This window comes from Panthera leo, chromosome B3 (assembly GCF_018350215.1).
Source record: "Panthera leo isolate Ple1 chromosome B3, P.leo_Ple1_pat1.1, whole genome shotgun sequence".
NCBI classification, from domain to species: Eukaryota; Metazoa; Chordata; class Mammalia; order Carnivora; family Felidae; genus Panthera; species Panthera leo.
This window is the reverse complement of record NC_056684.1, coordinates 72715301-72732241: the sequence shown is the minus strand read 5'-3', so window position 1 is coordinate 72732241 and position 16941 is coordinate 72715301. Positions and strand designations below refer to the sequence as shown.

Genomic DNA, 16941 nt, shown 5'->3' with positions numbered 1-16941 from the left:
TCTCCCCTACAGCAAGCCAGGAGTTTTAAAAAGTAGTATTGAACTATTTTGTTTGGTTACTTTGTTTCACCCAATGTTGTCTATATTAGTGTTTCTAGTTAGGTCTCTTTTGATTGCAGTGAGAGAAAACCCATCTCAAAATAATTTATCAATAAGAAAGAAATTAATTGTGTTGCATTTTTGGTGTCTTCCCTGTATCGTTTTGTGCTTATGACTTCAGTGCACACTGTCCCCTTCCTCTTGCCAGAACTTGGGTTTCTTTGCCTAAGGGCTTTCTCTTACTGCACAGCCTGCTTGGCAGACATAATTGCTGGGGAATCATCACTCATATCCCTTTCGCTGTCCTCTATGAGTGACACACAGGATTTGGGATATCAATACCTTAGCTCCTCTGGCCCTCAAATGGGACAAGTTGAAGCAAGTGTCTCCCATGGGTTGTCAGAAATTCCCTGGTATGATGAAAGTCTTGCTGCTCATAGTGGCAGTTGGCAGGAGAATACACAGGTCCTGATCGATGGATTGATTTTTCTCATTTTTTAAAATTTCAATTGTATTTAGTGAATTACAGTGCAATATTGGTTTCTAGCGTAGAATTCAATGATTCATCAATTCCATGAAACACCCAGTGCTCATCCAAATGAGCGCTCTCATTAATGCCCATCACACTTCTAGCCCACACCCATCCACCTCTCTCCATCAGGCTCTTTCCATAGATTGACTATTGTGATAATGCTGCTATAAACATCGGGGTCCAGTTATCTCTTCAAACCTGTATTTTTGTATCCTTTGGGTAAATACCTAGTAATGCAATTGCTGGATCATAGGGTAGTTCTATTTTTAACTTTTGGGGAACCTCCATATTGTTCTCCAGAGTGGCTGCACCAGTTTGCATCTCCACCAAAAGTGCAAGAGGGCTCCCCTTCCCTCACATCCTTGCCAACACCTGTTGTTTCTTGTGTTATTAATTTTAGCCATTCAGACAGGTATGAAGTGGTATCTCATTGTGGTTTGATTTGTATTTCCCTGATGATGAGTGATGTTGAGCATATTTTCATGTGTCTGTTAGCCATCTGGATATCCTCATTGGAAAAGTGCCTATTCATGTCTTCTCATTTCTTAACTAGATTATTTGTTTTTTGGGTGTTGAGTTGATTAAGTTCTTTTTTTTTTTTTTTTTTTTTTTTTTTACATTTATTTATTATTGATAGAGACAGAGCACAAGTGGGGGAGGGGCAGAGAGAGAAGGAGACACAGAATCCGAAGCAGGCTCCAGGTTCCCAGCTGTCAGCACAGAGCCTGATGTGGGGCTCAAACTCACAAACCACGATATCATGACCTGAGCCAAAGTTGGATGCTTAACAGACTGAGCCACTCAGGCACCCCGATTAAATTCTTTATAGATTTTGGACACTAACCCTTTACCAGATGTGTCATTTCAAATATCTTCTTCCATTTCATAGATTTTGCTGATTGTTTCCTGTACTGTGCAGAAGCTTTTTTATCTTGATGAAGTCTCAAAGGTTCATGTTTGGTTTTGTTGCCCTCGGTCTGGCAATGTGTCCAGTAAGAAGTTGCCACAGCCGATGTCACAGAGGTTTCTGCCTGTGTTCTCCTGTTGGATTTGATGGTATCCTATCTCATGTTCAGGTCTTTCATCCATTTTGAATTTATTTTGTGTATGGTCCAGAAAGTGGTCCAATTTCATTCTTCTGCATGTTGTGTCCAGTTTTCCCAACACCATTTGCTGAAGATTTTCATTGAATATTCTTTCCTGCTTTGTCAAAGGGGTTGACCATATAGTTGTGGGTTCTTTTCTAGATTCTTTATTCTGTTCCATTGATTTGTGTTTTATGCTAGTACCATACTGTACTGACTATAGCTTTGTAATATACCTTGAAGTCCAGAATAGCGATGCCTCTACTTTGCTTTACTATTTTCAGGATTGCATGGCTATTTGGGGTCTTTTGTGAACAACATAAATTTTAGGATTGTTTGTTCTAGCTCTATGAAAAATTCTGGTGGTATTGTGATAGGGATTGCATTAACACACATGCCCTTCACTGGCTGAATTCCCTTCCTGTCACTGTTCCCACTGCCCCTGCCAGGCATCCTGAGATCACCTCCCAACTAAAGAACTTGCACTAGAATCCTTGTCTTCTTCTGGGGCAACACAAGCAAAGACAGCTGGGGTGCACAACTGAAAAATCCCAAGTAGATCTCTAATCATTGCAGAGTCTGTACCTCAAACAAGGTTAAGGGATCTCAGTTTCATTCTCTTTTCAGGATCATGCTCTTCCTTTTTGGTGGGAAGAGGGGTGCTGGCAACTGTAGGGGTATATCCTAGCTTCCTACATCCCCAGCCATATTCCTAAGAGTTTCATATTAAGTTTTGGGATGTAGACTTGGGGCAGGTACCCATCCGTGAAACAATCATTGTGGTCAGAGATGAATTATGTTAATTAGCCAGGGTGTCCAAGGCTGGGCTCAGTCTCATCTAAACCCAAACATGGGGTAGGAGGAGGCATGGCTTGTTTATCCAGGGAAAATCCAGGTGTGGTCACCAGACAAGGAGGGATGGATGTTGGGCAGCAGAAAAGATGGATGCATATCCTGATTGGCTATGTGGTTCTGAGGTGAAAATGCTCTTGAGGCTGGGATCTTGTAACCACAACTCTTCATTGGATACCAGATGTGGGAAGATTATTGCTAGAACATTCATCAGCTTCCTCTCTACACCCACCAGTGCCACCCACCCTACCTTCTGTTTACCTTTTCCTGTTCTGTGGGTTGTTTTCTCCTAAGCTTCTGGAGCAGGTGGCTGTTTCATGCTCAGCCCAGGGGGTTTTTGTAAGACTCTCCCTGTCACTCCTCTCACCGTGCAGTTTCTCCAACAGCACATAAATAGACACCTGAGTCTGTAGGCATCAAGCCTGTGATGGTGAGACTTAGTGCTTTGTTTCCTTTCTGATGTGACACAGAATATCGTCCTTTCCTAGTGTTCCTGTTACCAGAATAAAGATTAATGATTTCAGTCATCTTTCCATTGGGCAGCTGTTGAAACCAGCTTATCACATAGTGAGTATAGCTGAGTGTGAAACTACAGTGCAAGCTCACAGATTCTCCCTCTTGTTTATTCACTGGACCTGGAGTTTGAGTGATACTCTGTGTATTGCTGGAACCTGAAGAGAAGAAGAAAAAAGTAGCTTAGCTGTTGACATTGCTCCCAAGAAAGTTGTCACAAATAGCCACTTTTCACCCAGAAAACAAAGTGAAAAAGGCACAGTCAAGTTCTTTTCCAACATCTTTCTCAAACCCCTCCCTCAGTCCCGGGCTGCAGGGGTGATGGGCTCCTTACCAAAGTGGATGAAGGCCACCACTGTGCACCAGAAAGCACTCAATCCGGACTGCATCCTGGGACCTTCCAGCTAGTGAAATGGCTCTTGTTCTGTCTGCCACCTGCAGGCCCTTTGCAGTGTCACTGGAACTAGGTGGCTCCGTGGCCTTGCTTCTATAGAGCTGGCAGTGGGCCTTCTGCATACGTCAGCTTAGTCATACTTCCTGCTGTCTGTGTCTGCCTCCTGCCTCTCTTTCTCCAGGCCCCTGTTGTCTGATTGATGGATAACATGTTGTGTATGGTTTATCATGAAAGAAAACTTGTCCAGTGTGGACATAACCAAAAGGGAGAAGTAGACAATAAAATCCAACCACAATCTCATTACCCAGAGGTAAATGCTGTTAACATCTCGTTGCATTTCTTTCAGTAGTTTTTATTGCAAATATGCATCCTCTAATGGAATTGGGATCAAATTAAAAAACTTTTTTGTGTTGAACATAATGTGTATGAATATGCCATCATGTCATTCCACTGCATGTGAAAATGTGATTTTTATAGCTCCATACTCTTCTGTGTAAGTGTAACTTAATTTGTTTAAACATCCTTGTTTGAAATTGTTTTGTTTCCTCTTTAGATTGTTTTAAATAAAAATCAATGGACATTGTAAATATAAGTCTTTGCATTTCTGGAAATTTATTTGTATGTTAACTATGTTATTTCAAAGTTTTTAATTATGGAAAACTTAAACATATACCAAAGAGAGAATAGTGCAATGAAAGAGCTTGTACTCATTGTGTAGGCTGCACAATTATCAAGTCTTAGCCAGTCTTGTTTGTCTGTACCTGCATCACCATACACATCTATACCTCTTTGAGTTCTGATTAGATTAAAGCAAATCCCAGACATTATGGGGTTGTGTACTTTACTCAGGAGACAAGTAAGGTCAGATTGTCTTTTCAGGTGTGTGTGTGTTAGTGACTGTTGATAAACAATGATTAGATCTGTTTTTTGATTAGGAGTTGGTTTGCAAATTGATGATATTCTAATTATATCATTTCTACTTCATTTTTTAACTGAAGCATTTCTATTAAGATGATTTTCCTTGTCAAATAATTGATTAACTTTAAGGTTAAGTGTAAGATACTTTCCTTTCATTTATCAGTTTGTACGATAATGAGCTGATTCCCCTCTATGGTGAATATACCATCCCTGCTTGCCTGACATGGAGGCGTTTCTCAGGACAAACACCAAAATAGTCCCAAGCAAATCTCTGGCAACCAGGATAAACCCCAAAAGTAATTAAGGAGGATTGTTTTATGAACTCATGGATTTAAACATACTTGATGTGTTTCAGTTGATTGGATTCATGGTCTTATTGATGTGGGAAATGTCCCATCTTAGAACAAATCTTTTCAGGCTGGCTCCTGAGCCTTTGTGACATGGCCTCTGTAATCTGTGATAGCTTCCTAGTTTTCTGGGAGGAGAAGACATTCTAGGCTCATTTGTACACTTTCTCCCCCAGATATGGAATCAGGTAACTACGATTAATGATAGATGTTTTCTCCTTCCAGTTCTAATGTTTTTATTATTTTACTGTAGTCGTTAGGACATTGATTGAAATATAGAATAGAAAGAATAACATTGGAAATCTTTCTCTTTTTCAAATTTTTAAGGGAATGCTTTTAACATCTCCCTTTGAAAACAAATTCAAAGATTCCCTTGTTCAGGTTAAGAAAGTTCCTTTTCTTCCTAGTTTGTGAAGAGACTTTAATTAGAAATACATGTTAAACTTGACCCAGCTCACTTTTCTGCATTTAGTGAGATAATTTTATACTTACTATTTTTATGTGTGGTATGTTGCATGCACTAATATTTAATCTTCCTCATACTCCTGAGATGAATCCTAAATGATCATGGTGTATTAGTATTACTTTTTAAAATCCAATGTTGGTTTGATAATATTTTACGTGCAGTCATTGCTTTTCATAAGTAATATTGGTCTATAATTGTTATTTGTCATCTCTTTGTTTATTTTTGTAATTGTGGTTCTCTTGGTCTCATAAAATGTGTTGAGTAGTAGCCTTGCTGTTTTAATTTTTCTTAGCACAGGTATGGAAATTATTGGTCTTGGGTTTGATGTAACTTGCCTGTGAAACCATATGTATGTATAAAGATTTAAATTTCGGTTTAAATTCCGGTACATTTAATTCCAGTTTTCAACTTTTCTTTTCAGTTTTGCTGGGTGATAATTTTTAGACAGTTTTACATTTTGTTCAAGTTTTCTGATTAATTTGTATGGGTTTATTCCTTGCATGTTCTTATAATTATTTAAATTTTTGCTGTGTCTGTGTCTTCCTTTACATTGTATTTTTCTATCTTCTTAATTTCCTTGAGAGTTCCTATCAGAGAATTGTCCATTTTCTAATTCTTTCCGAAGAACCATATTATTTATTTATTTATTTATTTATTTATTTATTTAATTAATTTTATTTTTAAATTTTTTAAAAAACTTACATCCAAATTAGTTAGCATATAGTGCAACAATGATTTCAGGAGTAGATTTCTTTGTGTCCCTTACCCATTTAGCCCATCCCTCCCTCCCAGAACCCCTCCAGTAACCCTCAGTTTGTTCTCCATATTTATGAGTCTCTTCTGTTTTGTCCTCCTCTCTGTTTCTATATTTCATTTTTGTTTCCCTTCCCTTATGTTCATCTGTTTTGTCTCTTAAAGTCCTCATATGAGTGAAGTCATAGGTTATTTGTCTTTCTCTGACTGACTAATTTCACTTAGCATAATACCCTCCAGTTCCATCCATGTAGTTGCAAATGGCAAGATTTCATTCTTTTTGATTGCTGAGTAATACTCCATTATATATTTATATACCACATCTTCTGTAACCATTCCTTCATCGATGGACATTTGGGCTCTTTCCATACTTTGGCTATTGTTGATAGTGCTGCTATAAACATTGGGGTGCATGTGTCCCTTCAAAACAGCACACCTGTATCCCGTGGCTAAATGCCTAGTAGTGCAATTGCTGGGTCATAGGGTAGTTCTATTTTTAGTTTTTCGAGGAGCCTCCATAGTGTTTTCCAGAGTGGCTGCACTAGCTTGCATTCCCACCAGCAATGCAAAAGAGATCCTCTTTCTCCACATCCTCACCAACATCTGTTGTTGCCTGAGTTGTTAATGTTAGCCATTCTGACAGGTGTGAGGTGGTATCTCATTGTGGTTTTGAGTTGTGTTTCTTTATAATGAGTGATGTTGAGCATTTTTTCATGTGTCGGTTGGCCATCTGGATGTCTTCTTTGGAGAAGTGTCTATTCATGTCTTTTGCCCATTTCTTCACTGGATTCTTTGTTTTTTGGGTGTTGAGTTTGATCAGTTCTTTATAGATTTTGGATACTAACCCTTTACCACATATGTCATTTGCAAATATCTTCTCCCATTCTGTCAGTTTCCTTTTAGTTTTGCTGATTGTTTCATTTGCTGTGCATAAGATTTTTATTTTGATGAGGTCCCAGTGGTTCATTTTTGCTTTTGTTTCCGTTGCCTCCAGAGACGTGTTGAATAAGAAGTTGCCGCAGCCAAGATCCAAGAGGTTTTTGCCTGGTTTCTCCTCAAGGATTTTGATGGCTTCCTGTCTTACATTGAGGCCTTTCATCCATTTTGAGTTTATTTTTGTGTCTGGTGTAAGAAAGTGGTCCAGGTTCATTTTTTTGCATGTCGGTGTCCAGTTTCCCCAGCACCACTTGCTGAAGAGACTGTATGTATTCCACTGAATATTCTTTCCTACTTTGTCAAAGATTAGTTGGCCATATGTTTGTGGGTCCATTTCTGGGTTCTCTATTCTGTTCCACTGATCTGAGTATTCTTGTGCCAGTACCATACTGTCATGATGATGACAGCTTTGTAGTATAGCTTGAAGTCCGGGATTGTGATGCCTCCTGCTTTGGTTTTCTTTTTCAAGATTGCTTTGGCTATTTGGGGTCTTTTCTGGATCCATATACATTCTAGGATTATTTGTTGTAGCTCTATGAGGAATGCTGGTGTTCTTTTGATAGGGATTGCATTGAATATGTAGATTGCTTCGGGTAGTATTGACATTTTAACAATATTTGTTCTTCCTATCCAGGAGCATGGAATCTTTTTCCACTTTTTTGGTGTCTTCTTCAATATCTTTCATAAGCTTTCTATCGTTTTCAGTGTATAGATTTTTCACCTCTTTGGTTAGATTTATTCCTAGGTATTTTATGGGTTTTGGTGCAATGGTAAATGGGATAGATTCCTTGATTTCTCTTTCTGTAGCTTCACTGTTGGTGTATAGGAATGCAACCGATTTCTGTGCGTTGATTTTATATCTTGCAACTTTGCTGAATTCATGAATCAGTTCTAGCAGTTTTTTGGTGGAATCTTTAAGGTTTTCCATATAGAGTATCATGTCATCTGTGAAGAGTGAAAGTTTGACCTCCTCCTGGCTGATTTGGATGCCTTTTATTTCTTTGTGTTGTCCGATTGCAGAGGCTAAGTCTTCCAATATTATGTTGAATCACAGTGGCGAAAGTGGACATCCCTGTCTTGTTCCTGACCTTGGGGGGAAAGCTCTCAGTTTTTCCCCATTGGGGATGATATTAGCATTGGGTCGTTCATATATGGCTTTTATGATCTCGAGGTATGCTCCTTCTATCCCTACTTTCTTGAGGGTTTTTATCAAGAAATGGAGCTGTATTTTGTCAAATGCTTTCTCTGCATCTATTCAGAGGATCATATGGTTCTTGTCCTTTCTTTTATTGATGTGATGAATCACATTGATTGTTTTGTGGATATTGAACAAGCCCTGCATCCTAGGTATAAATCCCACTTGGTCATGGTGAATAATTTTTTTAATGTATTGTTGGAACTGGTTAGCCAATATCTTGTTGAGGATTTTTGTAACCATGTTCTTCAGGGAAATTGGTCTATAGTTCTCCTGTTTAGTGGGGTCTCAGTCTGGTCTTGGAATCAAGGTAATGCTGGCTTCATAGAAAGAGTTTGGAAGTTTTCCTTCCATTTCTATTTTTTGGAACAGCTTCAAGAGAATAGGTGTTAACTCTTCCTTAAATGTTTGGTAGAATTCCCCTGGAAAGCCATCTGGCCCTGGACTCTTGTTTTTTTGGAGATTTTGGTTACTAATTCGATTTCCTTACTGGTTATGGGTCTGTTCAAGTTTTCTGTTTCTTCCTGTTTCAGTTTTGATAGTGTATATGTTTCTAGGAATTTGTGCATTTCTTCCAGATTGACCATTTTATTGACATATAATTGCTCATAATATTCTCTTATTATTGTTTTTATTTCTGTTGTGTTGGTTGTGATCTCTCCTCTTTCATTCTTGATTTTATTTATTTGGGTCCTTTCCTTTTCCTTTTTGATCCAACTGGCTAGTGGTTTATCAATTTTATTAATTCTTACAAAGAACCAGCTTCTGGTTTCATTGATCTGTTCTACTGTTTTTTTTTTTTTTTTTTTTTTTTTTTTTGGTTTTGATAGCATTAATTTATACTCTAATTTTTATTATTTCCTGTCTTCTGCTGATTTGGGGTTTCACTTGCTGTTCTTTTTCCAGCTCTTTAAGGTAAGGTTAGGTTGTGTATCTGAGATCTTTCTTCCTTCTTTAGGAAGGCCTGGATTGCTATATACTTTCCTTTTATGACAGCCTTTGCTGTGTCCCAGAGGTTTTGGGTTGAATTCCATATACTTTTTAATTTCCTCTTTAACTTCTGGTTAGCCCATTCATTCTTTAGTAGGATGTTCTTCAGTCTCCAAGTATTTGTTACCTTTCCAAATTTTTTCTTGTGGTTGATTTCGAGTTTCATAGCACTGTGGTCTGAAAATATGCATGGCATAATCTCAACCTTTTTGTACTTGTTGAGGGCTGATTTGTGTCCCAGTATGTGGTCTATTCTGGAGAACGTTCCATGTGCATGGAGAAGAATGTATATTCTGCTGCTTCAGGATGAAATGTTCTGAATATATCTGTTAAGTCCATCTGGTCCAGTGTGTCATTCAGAGCCATTGTTTCCTTGTTGATTTTTTGATTGGATGATCTGTCCATTGCTGTGAGTGGGGTGTTGAAGACTCCTACTATTATGGTATTACTATCAATGAGTTTCTTTATGTTTGTGATTATTTGATTCATATATTTGGCATGATATTTATATACTTAGCATGATAGATGGTTCTCCATCCCCTTATTTTCAGCCTGAAGGTGTCTTTAGGTCTAAAGTGGGTCCCTTGTAAACAGCATATAGATGGATCTTGTTTTCTTATCCATTCTGTTACCCTATGTCTTTTGATTGGAGCATTGAGTCCATTGAGTTTTAGAGTGAGTACTGAAAGATATAAATTCATTGCCATTATGTTGCTTGTAGAGTTGGAGTTTCTGGTGGTGTTCTCTGGTCCTTTCTAATCTTTGTTGCTTTTGGTATTTATTTATTTATTTTTTCATCTTTTTTCCCCTCAGAGAGTCCCCCTCAAAATTTCTTGTAGCGCTGGTTTAGTGGTCACAAACTCCTTTAATTTTTGTTTGTCTGGGAAACTTTTTATCTCTGTTTCTATTTTGAATGGCAGCTTTGCCGGATAAAGAATTCTTGGCTGCATATTTTTCTGATTCAGCACATTATATATATCCTGCCACCTCTTTCTGGCTGCCAAGTTTCTGTGGATAGGTCTGCTGTAATCCTGATCTGTCTTCCCTTGTAGGTTAAGGACTTTTTTTTCCCTTGTTGCTCTCATGATTCTCTCCTTACCTGAGTATTTTGTGAATTTGACTATGATATGCCTTGTTGATGGTCACTTTTTGTTCAATCTAATGGGGGTCCTCTGTGCTTCCTGGATTTTTATGTCTGTGTCTTTCCCCAGGTTAGGAAAGTTTTCTGCTATGATTTCCTCACATAAGACTTCTACCGCTATTTCTCTCTCTTCCTCTTCTGGGACCCCTATGATTCTGATGTTGTTCCTTTTTAATGAGTCACTGATTTCTCTAATTCTTAAATCGTGCTCTTTTGTCTTCATCTGCCTCTTTTTTTCTGCTTCATTATTCTCTATAAGTTTGTCTTCTATATCACCGATTTTATGTTCTACCTTGTCCATCCTTGCACCGCTGCATCCATCCATGATTGCAGTTCAGTTATAGCATTTTTAATTTCATTCTGGCTATTTTTTACTTCTTTTATCTCTGCAAAAAGGGATTAGGATCTGTGTTGGTTAAATACCTGGCTGTCTTTTCTTTGTGTTCTTTTTTTTGGGGTGAATTCCTTCGTTTTGTCATTTTGAAGGGAGACAATGAATTAATGAGGTAGAAAAATTAAAATTAAAAACATTAAAATTAAAAAATATTAAAATTTAAAAATTAAACACACACACACACACACACACACACAAATCGAATAAATGATGCTAGATACTAGGTGTGTTTTGGTCTGGGTGTTGAAAGTGGTTTGACAGATTAGAGAAAAAAAGGTAGAAAGAAAAAAAAAGAAAATAGTTTGAGAATATGAAAAAATGAATACACTGAAGTAGGCTAAAATGAGATGATGGGAGTAAAATAGAATTTGAAAAAAATTACACACAAGTAAAGAATATAGTAGAAAAAATTAAAAAAATATTTGTAATATTAAATAAAAATAAAAAATTAATTTTTCTCTTTCTGTATTCAAGAAAAAGAAAAGAAAAAAGAAAAAAGAGAAAAAGAAGAAAATCGTTTGAAAATTTGAAAAAAGTGAATACACTGACATAGACTAAAATAAAATGATGGAAGTAAAATAGAATTTGAAAAAGTTTACATAAAAGTGAAAAATGTAGTCAAATAAATTAAAGAAAAATATTTTTAACAGAAATTGAAAGTAAAAATGAAGTTTTCTCTTTCTCCATTCAAGAAAAAGAAAAGAAATGAAAAAGAAAAAAGAAAAAGAAAAAAAGGAAATCGTTTGAAAATTTGAAAAAGTGAATATACTGATGTAGACTAAAATAAAATGATGGCAGTGAAATGGAATTTGAAAAAACTTACATAAAAGTAAAAAGTATAGTAAAAAATTAAATAAAAGTATTTTTAATAAAAATTGAACAAAAAAATGAATTTTTTCTCTTCCCATATTCAAGAAAAAAGTGGAAAAGAGAAAAAAAAAAGAAAAAAAATTGAATTGATGTTGGACCTACTAACAGATTGAAATAGGCCTGAAATTACTTTGTTTTCCCCTAGAAGTCAGACTATGAAGCGCTTCATAGTCCATAAACTAAGCAGGCAGTAAGACTTGTGTTCTTGAAGAGCGAGGTTGGCCCAGTTGGGCGGGTATCAGTGTAATGGCTCCATTCTCCACTAGATGACACTGCTAGCCTACTGGGTTGGAGTGCTGTGGCGCCCATAGGTGCGTATGCGCATGCGCGGGAGTGGTGAAAATGGTGTCACCCAGCTACCCAGTTCTAGTATTGGAACTCTGTTCTCCCCGATCAGCAATCACGCACCTGTCCTCTGTCTTCAGCTTTCATCCACTCCCTGCTTTTTCACTGTCTGTGACCAAGCCCCAGGCAGTACCTCTCTCCTGAGTTTTGTCTCAGTTGCAGCTGTGTTTTCCGGCCCTTTACCTCTGAAGGAACTGAGGCTTTGACCTATTGTGCCCCTCTGCAAGCAGTGGCCGAATGAACAATGGCCGAATGTCAGCTGCACCCAGGAATGCTTGCTGGACCCTGCTGCTGCTGATGCCTGGAGGCTGTGGCCAGGTGTCAGCCCACCCCAGAAAAAGTTCGTGAGATAGTGTAGCAGCAGCTTTTCAGGGATTATGGAAAATCACAACACACATCTGGCACCAGGCTTCACCCTTAACGACCTTGTTCCAGCACCAGCGAATGTGGCCGTTCTCTGGGTCTGCTGGGACCAGGTGGCTTCAACAGTCTCTACCAAATGTCCTTCCAGCAGTGGAACTGCTTTTCCCTGTGTGGCCCAAGAACCTCCCAGACCCCACTCTGCTCCTGGGGATTCGCCCTTCCCACCAGAGCACTGCCAGGTATCAAGCTGAAGAGTTGCAGACTTTGTGCTCCCCTTGTTTACAGTCTTAATGGAATTTAAACCCTCTCTTTCTCCTTTCTCCCTTTTTAGTTTAGTCCCTGCAGCTGTTTTCCATTTTCTCTCCAGCTGCTTTTTGGGAGGGAGGGGTGCTTTTCCCATGTTCTCCCCTCCCCGTCCTGCCCTGTCTCCGTCCTCTCTCCACCTGCAAAAGTACCTCCCTGCCCACCATGGCCTCTTGCTCCCCAAGTTCACCTCTCCACACTGTGTACCTGCTGAATTCTGTGGTTCGGGTTGTGCAAATTGTTGTGTTAATCCTCAGATCAGTTTTCTAGGTGTGCAGGATTGTTTAGTGTTGGTCTGGCTGTATTTCTTGGACGCAAGACACACAAAAAACTTCCATGCTGTTCCGCCATCTTGGCTCCCTCCAAAGAACCATTTTAAATGGATTCTTTCCTTTGTTTCTTTGTCTTTATTACCTTAATTTTAGCACTGATTATGACTATTTTTGTCCTCCTACTTTTGTTTACTCTTACTCTCTTTTAAAACTTTCTGGTTGAATGTTTAGCTCATTATGTTCAGTCTTTTAATTTACATATTTGTAAGGTATAAAAAGTTCTCTATGTGCTGCTTAGGTTCATTGCTCAAGTTTTAAAATTTATACCTTTTATGATTGTTCAGTTGGAAATATTTTAACAATTCTGTTATAATTTCTTTTTTGGTTCATAAATAATTTTATTTTTTTAAGTTTATGAATTTATTTTGAGTGAGAGAGAGAAAGCAGGGGAGAAGTAGAGAGAGAGGGAGAGAGAGAATCCCAAGAAGACTCCTTGCTGTCAGTGCAGAACCTGATGCAGGGCTTGAACTCATGAACCTAAGCCAAAATTGTGACCTGAGATTATGACCTGATGAAATCCAGAGTCAGACATTTCGCTGACTGACCCGCTCAGGTGCTCCTTGTTCATAAATTATTTATGAGTGCATTTCTTTTTATTTAAAGTTGGCTTTTTTATGAATAGTATCTAACTTTATTAATTGTAATAAAAACACATGATATCACTATATGATATTGATTCTTGAATACTTATTGAGATTTGCTTTTTTGTGGTAAATATTACTGATTATTTCTTATTTTAAACATTATTTTTAACATTTATTTATTTTTGAGAGACAGAGACAGAGTGAAAGTGGGGAAGAGGCAGAGAGAGAAGGAGACAGATCCAAAGCAGGCACCAGGCCCTGAGCTGTCAGCATAGAGTCCGATGTGGGGCTCGAACCTACACACCATGAGATCATGACCTGAACCTAAGTCTGACACTGAACTGACTGAGCCATCCAGGCACCTCTATTTCTCACTCTTTCTTTCTTTCTTTCTTTCTTTCTTTCTTTCTTTCTTTCTTTCTTTCTTTCTATTTTTTAATGTTTATTTATTTTGAGAGAGAAACAGACAGCATGAATTGGGGAGGGGTGGAGAGAGAGAGAGAGACAGAAAATGTGAAACAACTCCAGGCTCTGAGCATAGAGCTCAACATGGGGCTTGAACCCACGAACAGTGAGATCATGACCTGAGCTGAAGTCTAGTGATTAACCAAATGAGCCACCCATGCATCCCTTTTTCTGATTATTTATTAAGGATAAATTTCCTAATATAGAGCTTTCTTCTGGGCCACTGACATGCCATCCAGACTGAGGAAGACCCGGAAACTTCGGGGCCACGTGAGCCATGGCCACGGCTGCATCGGCAAGCACCGGAAGCACCCAGGAGGCCTGGGTAATGCTGGTGGTATGCATCACCACAGGATCAACTTTGACAAATATCATCCAGGTTACTTTGGAAAAGTTGGTATGAGGCATTACCACTTAAAAAGGAACCAGAGCTTCTGCCCAACTGTTAGCCTTGATAAACTGTGGACCTTGGTCAGTAAGGAGACATGGGTAAATGCTGCCAAAAACAAGACTGGAGCTGCTCCTATCATTGATGTGGTGCGATCGGGCTACTACAAAGTATTGGGAAAGGGAAAGCTCCCCAAACAGCCTGTCATTGTGAAGGCCAAACTCTTCAGTAAAAGAGCTGAGGAAAAGATTAAGGGTGTGAGGGAGACTGTGTCTTAGTAGCCTGAAGCCACATGGAGAGAGGTTCATTAAATACTAACAACTGCTTTTCTTTTCTGGTCTGGGTGTAAGTTCTTTAGCACCCCTACCTCTCTATCTGTACATTGGAAAGTCACCTAACAGATCCAGGAGTAAGGGTATGAGGGCCCGAGCTCCTTTTGCCAACTCCCCTCAGAAAATGTGCAAGAGAGAGCACCAGTACTTAAAGGACTTGGCCCTACCTTGAACATTTATAAAGTGAGAATATTTTTCGATAGCATATTTGTGTATCTTAGAGTTGAAAGGCCTGTTTTGCATTGTATACTCTGAAAATACAATGAATGGGAGAATATAAAAAAAAATTTCCTAATATAGAATTGTTGGGTGAAATAATTTTATACATATTAATAAATTACCCTTCCAATGACTGTACAAATTGACATTTTTATAGCATTTTCTAAGAGTTTCGTTTCATGACATCAGCATCTAATGATTTAAAACAAAGTACTTAACAATTTGTAGAGAAAAAAATATTTGCTTATTGTTTTATAATGCATTTGTTCACCATGACATTGGACTCTTTTCGTATTTGTGCTTGTTTTTTTTAAATTGTTTAATTTTTTACATTTATTTATTTTTGAGAGATAGAGTGAGACAGAGTGTGAGCTGGGGAGGGGTAGAGGGAGAAGGAGACAGAGAATCTGAAGCAGTCTCCAGGCTCTGAGCAAGCTGTCAGCACAGAACCTGACATGGGGCTCGAACCCATATCATGACCGGAACTGAGGTTAGACGTTCAACCGACTGAGCCACCCAGGCGCCCCTGTGCTTGTTTTTTTGTTTTTTTTTAATTTGGAAATTATTTGTTCATATCCATTGGATTTTTAAAAATTGGTATAATTTTTCTTGAGTTTCTTTGTAAAAATGTTTTATTTTTTAAGGATATTAAATAACTTTGTTCATAAATGATCATTATCCCAGAGTCCATTAGGATTCTTAGCCAGATAGCTAGGCAGCTAGATGTTTATTTTGACAGTTCCTGAGCTCCTTGAACTAATCATGTACCTGCGCCCTCCCAACCCCACAACTCGCCATTACCCTGATGTATCTTAACATACAAACCACGGAAGATCCATGGCCTTTATCCAGGTTGTTTCTGAGAACTATTTCAGAAAACTCTGAGATCCTGGCTGCTGAAATTGTCATTCCAGAAGAGTCAAAGATGACATGAGTACCAACGGGTACACGTAAAGCTTAGGGTGACCTGCTCAAGATAAGTAACAAGTTCTCCTGACCAAGTTATTCTTCTGACAGGGGTTTGTTATAAAGGATGAATCTTTATAACCATTGTTATAAAGTGCATCTTGCCCAAAGGCATGATAATGAAATGGGGAGCTTCTCCCAATGGAGAGGTTTACAAGCCTGGGATTGGGTAGAAGACAGGCTCTGGGAAAATTGTGCTTGCAGGAGAAGGACAGTTGCTCACAGAGTTTCCTAAGGTTTCGGAGAATTTTAAAGAGATTCGGCCTCAATTACCTCAATATTATTCAGGCTTCTAATTTTCATCCTTATTCCTTTTTTGTCCTGAGTTCAGGCCTCTCACCCACCCCCAGAGAGTGTCAGCATCTTCTCATTGTTCTGAGAGTTGTGTTAGTGGCACGATTGCCCCCTGGAGGCCAGACAGAGGAGCAGCCGCCTTAAAGTATTCTAGGTCTTGGATCTCCAGGCTGGCTGCACATTAGAAGAAATTGAGGAGTTGTAACAAAGAGGCTCAGTCCTGAGCACCTAGACCACTGGAGATGTGGGGACACATTCCAGTATCACCACATTAAGGTTTAACTTTGAGTGAAACATTAAGATGGAAATGAAAGCAACTGCTCTGAAATAAATCTAAACATACCCAGAAGCAGAATCACTCATAGAAAGCAGTAGGGTAAATAAAAGATGTCAGGGGGATGGAAAAAGGAGATATTTTACCTGTAGGTTTACCTGTATGTTTACCAGTCTGGGAGGTTAATCCGTTTTAGCAAATCTCCCCCTGGGACTTGGAGTTTGAGCGTGACAGATTTTTGGTGTGTATTTGTGACGTGCCCACGAAGGTGCTCATTTTCATATATAAGTTGACTGCTGATTACCCAAGTTGGCCTCCTAATTCTTAGACCTTACTTTTCACTCAGCTTTCCCTGGGTTCTGGGTGGCTGGAATATTAGTAGGGGCCAACATCACTGAGCTCTCAACTGAAACTGGATCAAGGGCTTGGTTTCAGTGCCAAGACTAGCATTTTTGATAGTTCTACTTCAACACCAGCACTAATTTAAGTTTTATCTTTTCAAATCATAAAATCACAAAAATTAGAATTAAAGGGCCTTTTGAGGTTCCCCAGGCAAACTTCCTTATTTTAAAGATCTGAAAAAAAGACATAAGAGCATTTTATATTTGGCAAACAAATAAACATAAATTATAGCTATCCTACTTTCGTACC

General features: G+C 38.6%; 2 protein-coding genes across 2 annotated transcripts in view; one reads left to right on the top strand and one right to left on the bottom strand.

Annotated features, from left to right (window-relative positions):
• Positions 1 to 16941, bottom strand: part of LOC122222610 (M1-specific T cell receptor alpha chain-like) — a 482951-nt gene that overhangs the window by 229797 nt on the left and 236213 nt on the right. The gene's annotated exons all lie outside the window — the stretch shown is intronic.
• On the top strand, positions 14046 to 14498 carry LOC122222308 (60S ribosomal protein L27a-like). The gene has a single exon (XM_042942670.1). The coding sequence runs from the start codon at positions 14046 to 14048 to the stop codon at positions 14481 to 14483; it is 438 nt and encodes a 145-aa protein (XP_042798604.1). The 3' UTR covers positions 14484 to 14498.